The 18,268-nt window shown below is 41.9% G+C and overlaps 1 protein-coding gene across 4 annotated transcripts in view; it reads right to left on the bottom strand.

Moving 5' to 3' along the window:
• Positions 1-478: 478 nt before the first annotated feature.
• Positions 479-18,268, bottom strand: part of TARBP1 (TAR (HIV-1) RNA binding protein 1) — an 85,047-nt gene continuing 67,257 nt past the window's right edge. For 3 of the 4 annotated variants that reach the window (XM_026455100.2, XM_026455102.1, XM_026455101.1), the window contains 7 exons: positions 14,065-14,261; positions 8,991-9,072; positions 6,854-7,025; positions 2,776-2,967; positions 2,493-2,617; positions 1,566-1,702; positions 479-880 (listed from right to left, as the gene is read on the bottom strand). In XM_026455100.2, coding sequence (XP_026310885.1) covers positions 712-880; positions 1,566-1,702; positions 2,493-2,617; positions 2,776-2,967; positions 6,854-7,025; positions 8,991-9,072; positions 14,065-14,261 — 1,074 coding nt within the window. In that variant the 3' untranslated portion in view covers positions 479-711. Of the gene's footprint in view, positions 881-1,565; positions 1,703-2,492; positions 2,618-2,775; positions 2,968-6,853; positions 7,026-8,665; positions 8,759-8,990; positions 9,073-14,064; positions 14,262-18,268 lie in introns of all 4 variants that reach the window. The other variant, XR_003309614.1, reaches the window with a different exon arrangement.

Raw genomic sequence — 18,268 nt, 5'->3', positions numbered from 1 at the left:
CGTCACCACACCCAGCTAATTTTTGTATTTTTAATAGAGACAGGGTTTCGCCACGTTGGCCAAGCTGGTCTCGAATTCCCAAGCTCAGGTGATCCACCCGCCTTGGCCTCCCAAAGTGTGGGGATTACAGGCGTGAGCCACCGCACCCGGCCATAAACTTACTGTGAATGATTATGGCCTAGTTCATGGCTTTAAAAATAAATTAAAGCCTATTGCCTGAGCATTCTGAGCCTCACAGGGACGCTGGCTCTGCATCCTGCCAAGCGTGCTTCCCGAGGGGAGTACCGAGACGGAAAGCGGCACAGAGGCTGATGACCCCTCTTCATTCGGAACCTTTGCCTCAACCTCCCTGGTCTCCTTATGACTCAAGGGTATGAGTGTTCACAGATGATCGCTGCTTTAACTCTGTATTATCATAGACCACATTTCTGAGAATAGGCGTTTCTAGGAAATAAATTATCTCTTAAAAAACTCATTCTTTTATTTCCACAACTGCTTATTTTATTAATGGAAGAATACAATTTAACAAAAAGTGTTTATTAAAGGGGAAAATATATAGTAATATGTTTAAGGCACATGGTAAACTTTTGGCATTAAATTGCAAGAAAAAATACAAATTATCACAGTAAATTTCAGAATCTGTTTCTTTAGTCCAAATAGTTTTTTTAAAAAAAGTCTGAACAGCACCAGCACTTCACTGAGGAAGGCACATCATGGCTTGGTGTCTCCCTGTGAGAGTAGCTGCTGCCTGGTGTACTCCCAGATCAGCAGGGCGCCACTCACGTGGACATTCAGGGAGCGGATAATGCCCTGTTGAGGAATTTCCACACAAACGTCCAACTGCTGGATCAGATTTGCTGGAATTCCCTCACGTTCATTTCTGAGGAAGAAAATGGAAGAAGGGTTAGTTTTCCTGTAACAAACAGTTTTTCTCTTTGATATTCTATTTTTTATTTACGTATTTATTTTTCTCTTTGATATTCTGAATGTTACTAAAAGAGACATTAACAAATGAAGTTAAGTCTGCAGCACTGGGAAATAAGTAAGAGTGTAAGAAAAAGACTGATGGGTCAATTCCATGTTCACCTGACGATGCCAGAGAGATGAAATAAAAGCAAAGTCCGGGGGGCTTCTTAAAAATGTTACAAATCAAAGAAAAGTGCAGGTATGAGCAGGAGTCAGGGTAAACTGTAAAACAGAAAGGTAACATCTTCCTAGCTAGGCACGGTGGCTCACGCCTATAATTCCACCACAGAGGCCAAGGTGGGAGGATCACTTGAGGTCAGGAGTTCGAGACCAGCCTGGCCAACATGGTGAAACCCCGGGTCTGGTGTAGCATGCCTGTAATCCCGTGTAGCATGCCTGTAATCCCAGCTACTTTGGAGGCTGAGGCCCGAGAACTGCTTGAGCCCATGAGGCAGAGGTTGCAGTGAGCCAAGATTGTGCCACTGCACTCCAACCTGGGCTACAGAGTGAGACTGTCTCAAAAAAAACACCTGAAAACCTAACATCTTCCAGTAGTTTGGGGCTCAGAGAACATACTATGCACAAGAGAAGATTCTTACCCCAACAAGAGTAGCGATTTCTCAGGAAAGCAATATTGGGTTAGGTCTAAACTTTTGGCAGTTTGTTCCACTCCAATGATGGTATAACCTTCTGTTTTCTTCTGCTGCAGATAATCAATTAGGTGAGGTGGTTTTACCTGAATATTAGTTTAAAAAGAACAGAATATTCATTCAGTTATATAGCCCTGCTTGGAGTAAATTAGAGTTAAAAAACATATTAACCTAAACTTAAGTCTTTTTAAAAGAAAAAGAACAGAATCATACATTATAAAAAAGAACTCTCCCAACATGATATATATATATATATTTTTGAGGCAGAGTCTCGCTCTGTCCCCCAGGCTGGAGTGCAGTGGCCCAGTCTCAGCTCACTGCAAGCTCCGCCTCCCGGGTTCACGCCATTCTCCTGCCTCAGCCTCTCAAGTAGCTGGGACTACAGGCGCCCGCCACCACGCCTGGCTAATTTTTTAAAAAATTTTTTAGTAGAGACGGGGTTTCACCGTGTTAGCCAGGATGGTCTCTATCTCCTGAGCTTGTGATCCGCCCGCCTCGGCCCCCAAAGTGCTGGGATTACAGGCTTGAGCCACTGCGCCCGGCCAACATGATATAAATTTCTAAGAATTATTCCTAAATCAAGAGTGGGCTGTAACAGGGTATATTTTACTGAACAGAATTCTACATTATTGATGATTTCTAAAAATGTGACCTATAAAAAAAAGTAGAAAAACAGAAGTGAACTGTATTTTAATTTAAATATTGTTCTTAGACGATTAAAGGCTGCACTGCTATAAATATGCAAAAGAACTAATAACACAAAGAGCACTACAAAATATTTTTACAAATACAAACTTTTTAAAAAAACTGTTAGGTTCACGGGTACATGTGTGGGCTTGTAATAAGAAGTTTAATAATAAATTCCTTTCCACCCACCTCCACTAGAGGAAGCCACTGTTCCGCGGAGACACTGAGGTGCTGGAACTGTTTGTCGCTGATACATTGAAGGCTGCCAACAACGAGCGCCGAAGCCCCAAATACCTCACAGGTCCTGCACAGTCCTGCACAGAACATCTGGAATCATTCAGATTGTTCCCAACACAATGCTAAGCTCATCATGTCCCATACATTCCTTTGAAGCTCCCGTGGCAGTGGATTAATTAAAAAATGTTTAAGACCAAAAGATTTTAGGCAAGCTCCTGGAAAACTGCCACTTTACCTCCTAAATTGGTTGGTTTGTCGATGAGCGAGGCCACGACGATGAGTCTACTAATTGACTTTCCAAGTCTGGCAGCACGATCCTGAAACAGGAGCTCCAGGTCTAAGTCGGGCACACGATTGTTCCACGGGATAATCTTCTTCTGAACGTCAGTCCACTCTGCTTGGTTATCTGCTTCGACCAAATTAGTACCTGGGAAGGAAAAAGAAAACAATCCCACATATAAATAAATCTGAATCTCTATATATTTATTTATACATGTATATGTATTTTTAAGAATTTGAAATACTTTAGAATGAGATTTATTTAACTAAACAACTTCAGTTGGACTCAGACACAATTCTCATTTTTAGTAGCAATTTTAAGTTTTCAAACTCAGCTCTACTAACCAATATACTGTGATACTTCATGAAAACATGGGATACACATTTTTTCACATTTTAGCATATCTGAAATTGAGACATATCTTAGAATCAGAGTATCATAGTTTGGTAACTTTTTTTTCCTTGGAGGTACATAAAATAATGATGTATCTTACAAACAATAGCATATTAGATTAGGATTTTCTGTGGAAAGACTGTATTTCTGAAAACAATATAATAAAATATGATCATTTTATAAGTGCTTGGGGTAACTTTTCTAAAATGAAGGATGTTGTATAAAGTAGTTATCTCTTGACAGAAGTGACGAGGACACAGAACGTTACCAGCCTATCTGACTGCAGTGTTTTCATCTCTGTAGCACAGGACTGAGACTCTACCTCTCAGGCTCTTCCTCAACTCTGTCCTACTCCAAACTGCTTTTTGAGCAATCAAGGAGCACTTAGTTCACTTAGGATAGGAGAGACATGCAAATAACTGTAACATAGTACAACAGCGAAGGTAATGCTCACACAGAAAGGAGTTACTAATGTCTAGGGGAGGGAGAGGCAAAGGGTAAGACCCCGGAAGGCTCATGGGAAGGAAGGTAAAAGTTTGCAATGCAGACAATAGATAGAGCGCGTGCACATACATGGGATGTGCGAGCAACATGGTTCAGGCAGCAGCAAGTACCTTGGTTTAGTGCACAGCCTGCAATGGAGTGGAGGGAGATGGCTCAGACCAAAGGGCTTTGCATATAATGATAAAGTATTTATTCTACTGGCTGGGCACAGTGGCTCACACCTGTAATCCCAGCACTTTGGGAGGCCAAGGTGGGAGGATCACCTGAGGTCACGAGTTTGAGACCAGCCTGGCCAACATGGCAAAACACTGTCTCTACTAAAAATACAAAAAAATTAGCCGGGCGTGGGGCTGGCGCCTGTAGTCCCAGCTACTCGGGAGGCTGAGGCAGGAGAGTGGCGTGAACCCAGGAGGCGGAGCTTGCAGTGACCTGGTGTGCCACTGCACTCCAGCCTGGGCAACAGAGTGAGACTCCATCTCAAAAAACAAAACAAAGCAAAACAAAAATACAAAAATTAGCCAGGCATGGTGGTGGATGCCTATAATCCCAGCACTTTGGGAGGCCAAGGCGGGAGGATCACCTGAGGTCAGGAGTTTGAGGCCAGCCTGGCCAACATGGCAAAACCCTGTCTCTACTAAAAATACAAACATTAGCCAGACGTGGTGGTGGACGCTTGTAATCCCAGCTACACGGGAGGCTGAGGCACGAGAATCGCTTGAACCCAGGAGGCAGAGGTTGCAGTGAGCTGAGATCGTGCCACTGCACTCCAGCCTGCAGCCTGAGAGACAGAGCGACACTCCGTCTCAAAGAAAAAAAAAATTATTCCACAGATAAAAGCCATTAAAAAATGTTAAGGAGAGTAACAGTACTGCTACGCGTTTTACAAAAATCTCTTTTAATAGCTATGTGGAGGCTAGAAAACCAAAGGGACTTTTGTACTAGTCCAGGTAAAGACAATGCCAGTCTAAATTAAGACAAAGCAGGAGGGGCTAAAGAAGAGGAGGAGGATGCAACTTTGAGAAGTGAAATCGCCAAGACTGGGTAACAGATGGATGTGGCAAGAGCAAAAACAGGACAAGAATGACTTCCATGATGACTGAGTGACACCATTAATAGGGCATACAGAGCAGGCAATTTTGGGCAGAAAGGCAAACTGAATTTGGATATGGTGATATTTCAAGAGCTTAAGGAATATCCCAGTGCTAAGGTCCAGTCTGTTCAGGACAGAGGCTGGGCAGCAGATAAGGACTTGAAGGTTATAGGTGCACAAGCGGTGGGTTCAAGTTGGGGACATTAATAAATGTGTTCTGGGAGCGCATGAAGAGTGAGAAGAAGGCCGGGCCAGTGAAACCCTTCAGTGGCAGGAGGAGAGGTTGGTCAGAGGGTACAAAGTTAGTTAGTCAAGAATAAGCTCTTGTGTTCTAGTGTACAGTAAGATGACTATAGGCGACAATAATGTATTGTATCCTTCCAAATAGCTAGAAGAGAGGATTTTCCATGTTCCCACCACAAACGTGAGAGGTGACGGGTATGCTAATTACCCTGATTTGACCATTACACAATGTATATATGTATCAAACCATCACTGTACCCCATAGATATGTACAATTATTATTTGTCCATTAAAAATGAAGTAAAACTTTTATAAAAAAAAAAAAAATTAGGGGGGATGCTAACATTTAAGCCTCAGCATGGAAAGCCTATTACAACATGCCCCTCTTTACCAAAAACAGGCGGAACAAACAGACCTCGTTAGCCATTCTGCCCGTCCAGTAACGCTGTATTTCCCTGCTCCGCTTTACACAGAACTCGACAGTTGTCTCTAATGACACCCCTCTTCCCTCTCCTCCCCGGCTCCTCCCAGCCACACTGGGAAGTGCCTCCTGTCACTGTCTTTTGCTCCAGAATCTTCACAGTTGCTCTTCCTTTTCCAGTAAAGCTCTCCCCGGGACAGACCTTGCCTTGCCTGGCCCGTACTCCCTTGGGGTCTCTGCTCAATGTCAACTCCTTAGAAAGGTCTGTCCCTGTCTTTACCCCGCTTTGTTTTTTCACGGTACTTCTACTACCAGACGCTACGTTAGGTGCGTGTCCCCTGTTGTCTCCTCTGTAAGAATGTGGGCTCTGTGAGGCAGGACTGGGTCCACATCTAGCGTGTGGAAGACAATCAATCTTTGTTGAATGAATAAATTTAAGACAGTACGTCTTAAAACACATTAGTGAACCATCCAGAGGCCTGAAAAAATTTGCATTTTCCCAGAACTCTCCCCCAGAGATACTGAATTAATCTAAGGGTGGTTCCAGACCCATAATTGGCCTTTAAAAAAAAAAAAAAAGAAAAACAAAATCTAAGGATGGGACATAGAATCTGAATTTTCAACAAGTCACATGTAAGTCCTGAAGACATGAAAAGTCTGAGGAAGCACCAGTATCAGGGGAATGTGGGGGACTCAGAGCGAGAAGGGTCAGAGTGAGGAGAACAGGCAGGATGGCGGGAGACCAGCAAACACGTGGCACAGAAAGGGCAGGTGCGATCCGAGGGCAGCGTCCATCTGTCCACTCGGACTGTGTAAAGGAAACTGAAAGAAAAGGGAGGAGGAGGGGGGGGAGGAGGGGAAGGGGGAGGAGGGGGAGGAGGAGGGTTCCAGAGGAAGCTGATGGAAAGCAGTCTGTGTACAGGGAAGGGTGAGACAGAGGAGAAGGGATAACAAGAAGCAGCGCCCAACCAACCAAGAGGGAACTACGATCAAGAGCTTTGCTTTATTCCTAAGAAGGACAAAAAAAGAGATTTCATCATTTGGTCCTTTGGGAAATGTTTATTTTTATAGAAATATACAGTAGAAAAGCAATGAGTGTTAATGAACGATACTACTTAAAAGGGAGGCCACTGGCCATCAGCTTTATAGAAAGCAGATCAGGCTTTCTTTGGCTTTTTTTTTTTTTTTAAATAGCAAAGCTAAATTTCACTAAAAGTGTTAGTCAAAGTTATACCACACTTTTCACTGTCTTTTCCCTAAGTGGAAAGGCAGAGTTCACCATGTCAATGAAAGTGATATTATTAACTACCTGTCCTTAGTAACTTAAAAAAGTCTAACCAGATCAACAAGGGGAAAAAAATAAAATGAAAATGATTTTTTACCTATGTCCTGCTGAGACCAGTCACCTGGTTTTAGTTTACTAAGTTGAGTTTGAGAAAGGTACCACTGAAATCCCGCATCTAAAGGAACATCAGTGAATCTGGTAAATTTATCAATGGTGATCCACTCATCTTCAATAAGGCCTGAAAGGCGTGGAAGGATGTAAAATATGGTCTGAAAAGAGAATTATAAAATCTAAATTTCTTCCCTTAAAAATAACAAAGAAATATATAACATATTTAAAATACAACTTAATTATTAATGATATATTCTTCAAACTATTACATCTGATCAAACTATATACTTTCATTTATATCTTATAGCAACTGTCTATATATATTTCTCATCTTCTCTGAGAAATTAGGGGATTAATTTAGGGAATCCCTGAGAGGAGAAAGAACTTGTACTCCGGTACTTCTAACTGTGTGTAATAAACCAGTATGTGCCTAATAAAAACAGTGTTTCAGAAGTAATCAGTTCTAATGATGGACAGTATTTGGATAAGTGCAATTTACTGATAACTAAATACCTCCAAAGGCAATCAAGTTCAAGCTCTTTTCATGACAAGTCTTTTACTCCCGTACCCATTGATCAATTCACAATCTGAATTCTGGTTTGACTAATATAATTAGTTGTGTGACATTAGGCAAGTGATTCAGCCTTTCTTGGCTTCAACTTCCTCACTTGTAAGATGAGGATAAAATCAGATTACAACAGCATATTAAAGTGTCCGTGAAAACGGCATAGTCTGACAGCACTCTAAGCAGTCATCGCATAAGCAATCCTCCTTTACTTTTCTTACCTACTAAAAGAACTGAACCAGAAAAATAACCAACAGTGAAAAAAGTACACAGGAAGCAGGGGTCCAAGTAACAGGCAACTTAAAAATGAAACAATACTCTTAGCAGCAATGCACATGTCTTCATGAAAGGCTTTAGAATGAATATGGTTTTCTTCATGCTAGCTGTATCTGTGCAAACTTAAACTGGCACAATGATCACGACGACATGTTGATTAAGGGGGCACTAAGTACAGCTCCAAATACATGAAGTGATAACAGTTCTTGTGAACAATTAAGCCCCATTATTTTATTTACACATATAGTTTTCATTCATTTCATGACTGGAGAATACATCATAAAACATATGAGAGTGAGGTGGCCAAAGGTAAGGATGAGGGAGGGCAGGAGGGAGGCAAAGGACTTACTCCTGTTGGAGGACTGAATAGAAAAAGGTTGACTTAACACTAGAGAGTGACTAGAGGAGTCCTGCAGAAAGATGCCGGACAAAGCATTCTGGGTGCTAAAGAACACAGAGCAGAGCATATTAAAATCTTTGAAAAATCCTAAATGATATTTGCAGTGAAGCAGCAGAAAATATACATTAGTGTTCTAGGATGCATATCTCACAATATATAGATCTATACTTTTTTAAAGATCAGTTTATCAATAATCTTAGTAATCTACCAAAAAAATTGCTTATGCACAGCAGCTTAAGTTACCAATAACTTATACGTTCTTCAGAGGAAAAGCCCTAGGTCAGTGATTTAAATTCAAGGGCGGCACATCCTAATTACAGATGAAAAAGGGAGAAGGCAATGTCTAATGATTTACATATTGAATTAATTTACATGTTAATCATAAGGAGCATGTTTATGGTTCTTACAATTATATAAGCACATTTTGTTACAGTCAATGAGGGGATGTATCATTTGCTATACAATTTTCATTACCCAGAACCTAAAAACTGCCATTAACAAGAGTATATCTTTTTGTTCTTTCATTAACAATGGGCTTCAGTACAATGAAATCTCACCTGCACAAATGTTCTCACTCATTTCCTTTTAATGTCAGAACAGATTTCTGTTTAGTTAAATATTCCCTTCCATGTTTACAAGCCAGACACTGCCTGAGAAATAGAAAGTGAAAATGACTAGCCAATTTTCACTGCTTAAGAGTGAAATGAAAGCAAGTCATCTGCATAAAGTGACAAAGTTAAACTCAGAGCTTTAAAATGTTAAGGTGATGTTTGTAAGCAAGAAAAAAACTTTACCCTAATCATAACCCTTCAACAAAAGCAGAAAGGAAGCATCAGGATTAAACACACAGTAGAGAATTTACAAATGATATTCTCTACTCACCTCTAGACAATAATCCTTGAGTGGGTGAAATGTTGCAAAAAAGAAATGCTCTTGAATGCGCTGCCAATTCTTCTTGGCATTCCTAAGGATTAAAAATATGGTATGAGCCACAGACAAATCAAACAACTCTGGTGAGGGGAGAATCAATCAGATATCTTAAAAAGGGGCTGCAGAGTTGAGAAGGAACAGAAAATTTTATGAACTTTATCCTAAGATTTATACATACCTCGCCAAGATCAATACATACTTTAAAAACTGACACTTACTAAATTTCACATTTTGAAGTGGAACCTTAAACCTGTGTCTGGCAGAAAACTCTTTTTTCCAGGAGAGAAAACCATTACATAAAAGCCACTTTTTCTACTCCAAAGACTCATATCACACAGCCAAGCTGTACCCACTTTCACAAACCAAACAAATTTACTATGAGTAGGGTTTAAATTTTTAAAACATCTGTTGTCAAGTTTATGTTTTAAAAGGCAAAAAAGGTAAGGATAAAAGTTATATGACAGGCAGGTTTCAGATGAAATTCATGATCATCAACCCATAAACTAAGCAGCAATTTCAAGATATTTTTCTCGCAAGATCATGCTCCTGCTCCGGCCAATGTATCTTCTTCACTCCCTGGAGTTCCTACGGCTTCCCCGACCGTCTCACTGTCAGCAGACGGCCATGCCTCACACATCACAGGAGACAGGAGCGAGAGATCCTTCTTCCTGCCACCTCCTTACCCCCCTGTCCTCTTTTCTCCTTCACTTTCAAGAGTCTCTTTTCAAAGGGCAATCCCGCTGCCCCCCAACAGATCCCATTCCCCTGGGTGTTGCCGTATCTCCCCCAACTTCTGCATCTCCCCTGTTCTCTATTCTAGCCTTTCCTTCAGCCTTTTCAAAAGGGCTTTTATATCTAGTCTTAAAAAACAAAACCAAACCTTATCAAAGTGTCCATCAGTAGTAGACTCAAGCGATAACCTAAGGCATAGCCATACGATGGAAAATATTAGGTAGCTGTTAAAAGAAAAGCCAGTTAACTGGGGTTTCACCTTTGGTGGCAGGAGGGAGGAAGGAGACGGTCTTGTTTTTATTTGATGGCTTTCTGCAATGTTCAACTTCCTAACTATGAATATCACTTAAAAACAACTAATGTTACCAAAAATGAGACAGAAGCCCTCTTTTGACAGCACCTCCACCACTAGCTGTGGAACTTCCTAATATACTATTTTTTGAGAGAATTTTCTAAATAAGTTGACTGTGTCTCACCTTCCTCATTACCCATTTTTTGAAAAATTAAAGACATGAAATATTTTAAACATCCCAAATATTCAGGTAAACAAAATTATAGACACCAATAAACCTACCACTCTGATGTAATATATGTTAATGTATCATCCTATCCACATTTGGACTGGGTTTTTTTGTATTTGTTTTTGTTTTTTGAGACCGGGTCTCACTCGGTTGCCAGGTTAGAGTGCAGTAGTGCAATCTCAGCTCACTGCAGCCTCAACTTCTTGGGCTCAGGTGATTCTCTCACCTCAGCCTCCCGAGTTGCTGGGACTACAAAAGTGCATGCCACCATACCCGGCTTTTTTTTTTTTTTTTTTTTGTATTTTTATGGAGAACAGAGTTTTCCCATGTTGCCCAGACTGATCTTGAACTCCTGGGCTCAAGCAATTCACTCACCTCAGCCTCAAAGTGCTGGGATTACAGGTAAGAGCCACTGAACCTGGCCCCATCTTGGACCTATTTTAATTTGGTTTCAATCCCCTAACTATGCTATCGAATTGGCTCTTGATAATCCAGCAAATACTTTAGGCTCTTATTTACCTCACCTCAAAGCCTGTCCATTTCTCTGGCCCTCTACTAATCTCATACTAATCTAAACCACAATTTTCCTCCCACTCTCTCTTGCTCACCTCTGATCTGCTCTTCACACTTTAAATAATGCAAAAGAAAACCGGATGATGTCATTCTCAAGTTTAATTTTTTGCTGACTTCCCAATTCACTCAACATCAACCCAAACCCAGTCCTGGCCCCCTCCATCTTGTGGCTGCTCGGTTCCCTCCCTCAGCCAGACCGGGCTTGCTTTAGTTCAAGCTCTGGGCAAATCAAGTGGGACTGGGCATTCCCAAACACTGTCTTCTCCACAGAAATCTCTTTCCTTCACTCTTCATTGACCTAGTTCCTATTCACACTTTGGATTTTAATGTAAACATCGTGTTACTTAGAAAGGCTTTCCCTAAACCACCCAGACTGAATAGTCTGTACTTCCTCATCACCACATATACTTTTCTGTGATTTATTTTAAAACTTAAAAATTGCTCTGATTACGTGGTGTCTATTCCCATCTGACTGTGAGCCACACGAAGAAAGAGGCTTCACCTACCTGGCTAACCCCCAGCACACGGTCTTGTGCCTGTCATAAGCTGATCCCAAGGAGGTATGCTATCACAGAACAGAGGTGGCTTAATGCCTGGCGTGCCTTATTTATTTATTTATTTATTTATGAGACGGAGTCTCGCTCTGTTGCCAAGGCTGGTGTGCAGTGGCGCGATCTCGGCTCACTGCAACCTCTACCTCCTGGGTTCAAGAGATTCTCCTGCCTCAGCCTCCCTAGTAGCTGAGATTACAGGCACCTGCCACCAGGCCCAGCTAATTTTTGTATTTTTAGTAGAGACAGGGTTTCATCATGTTGGCCAGGCTGGTCTCAAACTCCTGACGTCAGGTGATCCACCTGCCTTGGCCTCCCAAAGTGCTGGGAATATAGGCATGAGCTGCTGCACCCAGCTGGATGCCTTATTTTGATTGGCTGTATCTCCTACCTGGTACTGAGATTTTTAAAGTTATGTTTAAAAATGGCATTTTATTGCTTAATAAAAAATATGAGTATAGCCAATTGCTTTTCGAAATCAAAACACAGCTATCAAGAAACTTAGAATAGGATCAGCAACCAGGATCAAAATGTCTCAATACCAAATAATCAATCACCATCTAAACATAGAGAAAACAAAAGCTGACAAATACCTACCTGCATGTTAAATTGTGGCAATTCCCTCAAACTCCCTTCCATTAAGGAAGGGCCGAAAGTCTATGGGGTAACTATACCCTCTGTCCCCTGGTTACCTATCTCTAACCATCAAACTGGTTACCTATCTCTAACCATCAAACTGGTTACCTATCTCTAACCATCAAACACAAGTAGCACGTAAGTTCATTCAATTAGGAGCAACTTTGGTAGCTTGAGTTTGGATTATTGCATGATAATGCAAATGCAATCCTGAGAAATATTAATGTGCAAATCTATACATGTAAACTCAGCCATGTATTCACTAAATAATAGGAAATACACCATACATCAAGGAGAAATAAGACATTTAAGGTTCCTTGAAAAGATCCAAGATTTCTAGTTTTCAGATGACAGTTGGGATTTTAGGGGTCCCTGGCAATGCTACAGTGAATGACTAATTTTCATGACCAGCCTTTGCTGGGCCAGGCACGGGGAGGTCATTCTCCAGTACACAGAGCTGTGCACACTGTACCAGGAGTCCATTCCCACCTCTGTGCCTCCTCTGGAACCCATCTCCCCACAGCTAACTCTCTTTTCCTCCTGCTATTCCCTTTCCCCTGTTTTATCTCAAGCTATTCACTTTTCTCTCTTCTCCATTTTAGTATTTATTTATACTTATCAAGTATCTTTCTCCCAAGCCCCCTAAAACCTCCCTTACCCACTTAATGCCCAAATGTCTCTTTTCAACAAATGCAACAAAAGTCAAGGAAGGTAGAAAGGTACGTCGTGGCCAGGGAGGTACTCTCGCCCTGCCCCCATATGAAGCTACACAATGACTCAGTCTTATTTGTACCATGTACAAATAACTTGATGGTCACGGCCCAGACCTCTACATGTTACTGGTTTTCCAAATGCTATTTCATTTGCCTATTATGCTGTTTCCAACACTTAACCATTTGTGTATATAAATTACAAATTGGGGGCCGGGCGTGGTGGCTCAAGCCTGTAATCCCAGCACTTTGGGAGGACGAGACGGGCGGATCACGAGGTCAGGAGATCGAGACCATCCTGGCTAATACGGTGAAACCCCGTCTCTAATAGAAAATACAAAAAAACTAGCCAGGCGAGGTGGCGGGCGCCTGTAGTCCCAGCTACTCGGGAGGCTGAGGCAGGAGAATGGCGTGAACCTGGGAGGCGGAGCTTGCAGTGAGCTGAGATCCGGCCACTGCACTCCAGCCTGGGCGACAGAGCAAGACTCTGTCTCAAAAAAAAAAAAAAAAAAATTACAAATTGGGTGTATAAATTATAAATTGGGTGCTTTTTCAGCTTTTAAGATGAAAAATCTTTTATGTTGGTTGATATTGCCTGTGTCTCTAAAATTAAAAAAAAAAAAAATCCAGAATTCCTGGATGGCAGTAATCTATGATAATAATAAAAAGGCAAAACAGCGTCACCTCAGAGATGAGGAAACAAGCGCAGAGACCCAGAGGTGCTTATGACACTGCAGCCTGATTCTGCGCCATGACGGGTGCGGAGAAAGAGAGGCAGACATGGGAACGACCGTGAGGGCCTCACAGACACTGGGTCCTGCATCGCTCTCTCACCCCATCCACGTCACTTGCTTGATACTGAGCTTCCATGTGTGATTTTGTTTGCGGAATAGCGGACTTCTCTTAGAAAAGAAAAAAGGCTTTAGCTATAACTAGTATAGCTGAGAGGTTAAGAGCATGTCTTTGAAGTCAGGTCGTGCCACTTCTAAGCAGTTCTCAAACGACAGAGGGTGACATTTAGCTATACTGAAGAGAAACATGTAAAAGTATGTAAAAGATTATTTATACAATAAAGGATTGAGGATAAAAGGGCGGTAAGAGGTCAAGGTGGAGCTGACAATGAACTGTCATCAACCACACCCCATAGTGAGCTGTTGACGCCTGGCCCAGTCTGAGCCCTCGATGCTCCAGCACGGCAGCATGAGGATGTGGAAGGAGAAGCTGACACGGCATGGGCACCGCCCCTCCCTGTGGGCCCTGCTGGAGGAGAGTGAGGGCAACGAGGGCGACGAGGGCTCCTTACCCTGCCCCGTGCATGCTTTCCACTTGATGGAGGCTGGATTCAATCACAGGAGCCAGGGCATCAAATTCTTCAACACTTAACACTTTACACACAGTCCAGAGTTTCTTAAGAGCGACTAAAGCATACAGTCGAACACTAAAATTGTGATTGAAGCACCACTGCAGCACAACAATAAGGGCTTGCTTCAGAATTAGTTTCTGAAAAGAAAGGCAAAAAATTCCTCAAAACACAGACACGGACCATTTTACTCTCACTTGTATGACACACAAAAAAGTATACGAATGATACAACTGCTCCTAGTAAAACTTCTTCCACTGGCTTTGCTACTAGGGCCCCTCACTCTTCCCTCCTGGACCAATTCGGTGCACTGGCATTTACAATTAACTCAAGGAAAAACACATTCTCCCAGCTCTAGTTTTCATTAATGCTGCAGTACATTCCCCCACCCCATACTTTAGTACCTGAGTTAACTTGAAAAAAGTATACTTTATGCTAACCATTATACAACCACAGTGTTTTTCAAATGGAGCCTCCATCACTTATTATCTTAATTTGTGCTGAAAAAGTCAGAAATAGTCTTCGAGTCCCACTTCTGAAGGCTTGAAAATGCTCCTAGAGCAAGATGCCACACAAAGTGCTGTCCTCCTCCTCGCCACTGATTTCTGAGCTACTCTGTCTTCCATAATGGTGATCCTGGACCCACACAGTACTGAGTAGTGGCAGAAAAATTAAGAAGTGAGGGGGAGGCTGGGCGCGGTGGCTCACTCCTGTAATCCCAGCACTTTGGGAGGCCAAGGCAGGTGGATCATGAGGTCAGGAGATCGAGACCATCCCGGCTAACTAAAATACAAAATACTCTACCAAAAATACAAAAAATAGCCGGGCGTGGTCGCGGGCACCTGTAGTCCCAGCTACTCCGGAGGCTGAGGCAGGAGAATGGCTTGAACCCGGGAGGCAGAGCTTGCAGTGAGCTGAGATCGCGCCACTGCACTCTAGCCTGGGTGACAGAAAGACTCCGTCTCAAAAAAAAAAAAAAAAAAAGGGAGGGGGAAAATAATAAAACTGTTTAAATTTCCCTGTAGTCTTTTCCTGTGAACTTTAGTCTTCACACATATACTAACGAAGGAACCAGAAGGACCCAAACGTTTAATGAAATATCAGAAGCTATTTTGATGCTCCTACCAAATGCACTTCTCCCCTAAGGCTCATGTGCTCACCGGCTGCACCTGGCAGCCCAGCTTCTACTGACCAATGAAAAACAACCATATTCACAGACTAGTTTACCAAAGGCATCAGCACGGCTGATAACACACTTCAGTTACCCAAAGTTTCTCTGAGAAGGATAAAAACAGATACAAATAATCCTCTTTCTCTCATTCCTTTACTCAACATGTCATCAACATTTATCAAAGGTCAGTGACTGTACTGCCAACATTACAAGGTATGATGTTATGATATACACTGGTTTTCGTCCACAATTGCTGGCTTCTAACTCCCACAGCCCTTGTTACTATCTTTTGTTATAACGATCCCATTTGGAAGGAAGTCACTTGTGCAGCCTACACTGAAGGAGTGAGAAGTCACACTCCCCCTCCTTCAGGGCAGAGCATCTATAAAAATTACTTACAATTTTTTTACAAGGGATTTGTCTTGTCCGTCCCGTGTTTTTTTTTTTTTCTTTTTGTCGCCCAGGCTGGAGTGCAGTCGCACGATTTCGGCTCATTACAATCTCTGCCTCATGAGATCAAGCGATTCTCTTGCCTCAGCCTCCCGAGTAGCTGGGATTATAGGCATGTGCCACCATGCCTGGCTAATTTTTGTGTTTTAGTAGAGACGGGGTTTCACTATGTTGGCCAGGCTGGTCTCGAACTCCTGACCTCAAGTGATCTGCCCACCTTGGCCTCCCAAAATGCGGGATTACAGGCGTGAGCCACCATGTCTGGATTCATTTATTGATTCAATCATTTATTTGTATCGGTGTGGGCTCGAGGATATTTATTTTATTCTTTGGGTTGTGATCCAATACTGCTTTATTTTGTCGCTCACACTGTTTCAGCTTTAGCCACTGGGAACACCTTCCCTCTGCACTCCCATCTCACATCACTGTGTGTACGTATGCCGTGCTTTCTGACTCTACAGGATGCTCCACCAGGCTCATCTTGTATACTTTCTGCCCTAGTTTTAGAATCAGCTATTTCTCCAGCGACCCCTGGTTCATTTTATTGGAGAATAGTGTTAGCAACCAAGATCTTGGAGCTAGGTATACATTACTTGTAAATGAAAAAAAAAAAAACCACTATAATTCTCAATAGGGAAAACAGTGCTTCCTATGGAGCCCACACTCAAAAATGTTGGTACTGCCAGTGATCGCTTGGCTGGGGCTTTCAGGACTTAAATGATGCTTTCATATACATCAGTATAAAAATGATGCTTTCATATACATCAGTGTAAAAGCCCTGCTCGTGAATTCTCACGTCCTGCTCATTTTATACAATGAGAAAGCTGAAGGACAATACACAACTACGAGCATAATTAAGAAAGGTTTTTTCTTTTTCTTTTTTACGCTTAGAGGAACACTTCGTGCTCTGATCTTGAAACCACCATTGCAAAATTGTAACTGAGGCGGGGAAAGAGATCTGACCTAACCAACTCCATCTTGCTTCTAACCTCCAAGCTGTCCTTGTTCATTCCTGGGTGTAGGCTGAACTAACTTCGGGAGGAACTTATAGTTTAAAACAATGATAACAGCCCTTTCCCAAAACAAACCTCCTACTTGTCTGGGGACTAGATTTTCTTTGTAGGACTAACAAATTAGCCTCAAGATTAGAAATAATGGTTTAGGAGTTATGTAGCTAGAGGCTACAAGATTCTGACCCTCCCTAAACTGCTTCTATGTCAGTGCTTGAGATATTTTGCAGACCCTGCACTTGATGGACCAGCTGACACCACCCAGATCGATAAACTGGCTCATCCGATCTTGTGGCCCCCACCCCGGAACTGACTTAGCACAAGAGGACGCCTCAATTCCCTATGATTTCATCTCCAACCCAACCAATCAACACGCTTGACTCACTGGCCTTCCCACTCCCACCAAATTATCCTTAAAAACCCTGATCCCCGAATGCTCAGGGAGACCGATCTGAGTAATAATAAGACTCCAGTCTCCTGCACAAGCAGCTCTGTGTACTCTTTCTCTGCTGCAATTCCTGTCTTGATAAATCGGCTCTGCGTAGGCGGCGGAAAAGGCGAACCTATTGAGCGGTTACAACCTCTGTCGTGTGTGACAATTGCTTTGAATCGTTAATTGCTCAGTACAGGTTAAGTAAGACGCTTTGAAGAGAATGGAAAGTCTTAAGTGATTGCTTCCAAGAAATCAATCCTACATTTATCTAGGTAACAATGGACTTTACGTATCAGACATGAAGAGACTGACAAAGTCAGTCAGTTTGGCCTTTTCTTAGGTATGTTGGGTCAGATTTTTTTTTTTCCTAAGGTGTTGAAGTGGAAATTATTCCATTCTACTAATTAGTGCTCCTTTTTGGATGTTTCGAAAATAAAAAATAGATCTAAAATATGTAATATACAGCAAGTACAAAAAGGGCTTGATGGAAAAATAGCATGCTATTTTTACCAGATCTAACATGAACATCTCCTAAGATAAATTCATTTTCAGAATTTGTCTAAACTATTCTTAGGCTATTCATCTACCCTGCAACAGGACAATGTCTGCTCTGTTTTAGCTTTCTCAATAGATTGTAAACAAATCTCTTTCCTGCACATATTTAAAACAGAAAGACAACATTTGTTGTCTTTGAATGAATATTTGTTTATCTGAAGGCCAGAGCCTTCTTGATCTTAGGAAAGGTGTGAACAAGTTTTCCTGGAACTGTAACACACTGCCATCTGGCTGATACACACTGGAAGACACCATCAATTTAAAAGTGTTACCATGATTTTAGAGGTTAAAATGTGGTGTGGAAAAAGGCCTGTCTTAGAATGGATGAAATAGGTTAATTTTATTGGAGAATAGTGTTAGCAACCAAGATCTTGGAGCTAGGTATACATTACTTGTAAATGAAAAAAAAAAAACCACTATAATTCTCAATAGGGAAAACAGTGCTTCCTATGGAGCCCACACTCAAAAATGTTGGTACTGCCAGTGATCGCCTGGCTGGGGCTTTCAGGACTTAAATGATGCTTTCAT

The sequence above is a fragment of the Piliocolobus tephrosceles genome, chromosome 1, assembly GCF_002776525.5.
Source record: "Piliocolobus tephrosceles isolate RC106 chromosome 1, ASM277652v3, whole genome shotgun sequence".
In the NCBI taxonomy this organism is placed as follows: domain Eukaryota; kingdom Metazoa; phylum Chordata; class Mammalia; order Primates; family Cercopithecidae; genus Piliocolobus; species Piliocolobus tephrosceles.
This window is presented reverse-complemented; position numbering and strand designations above follow the sequence as displayed.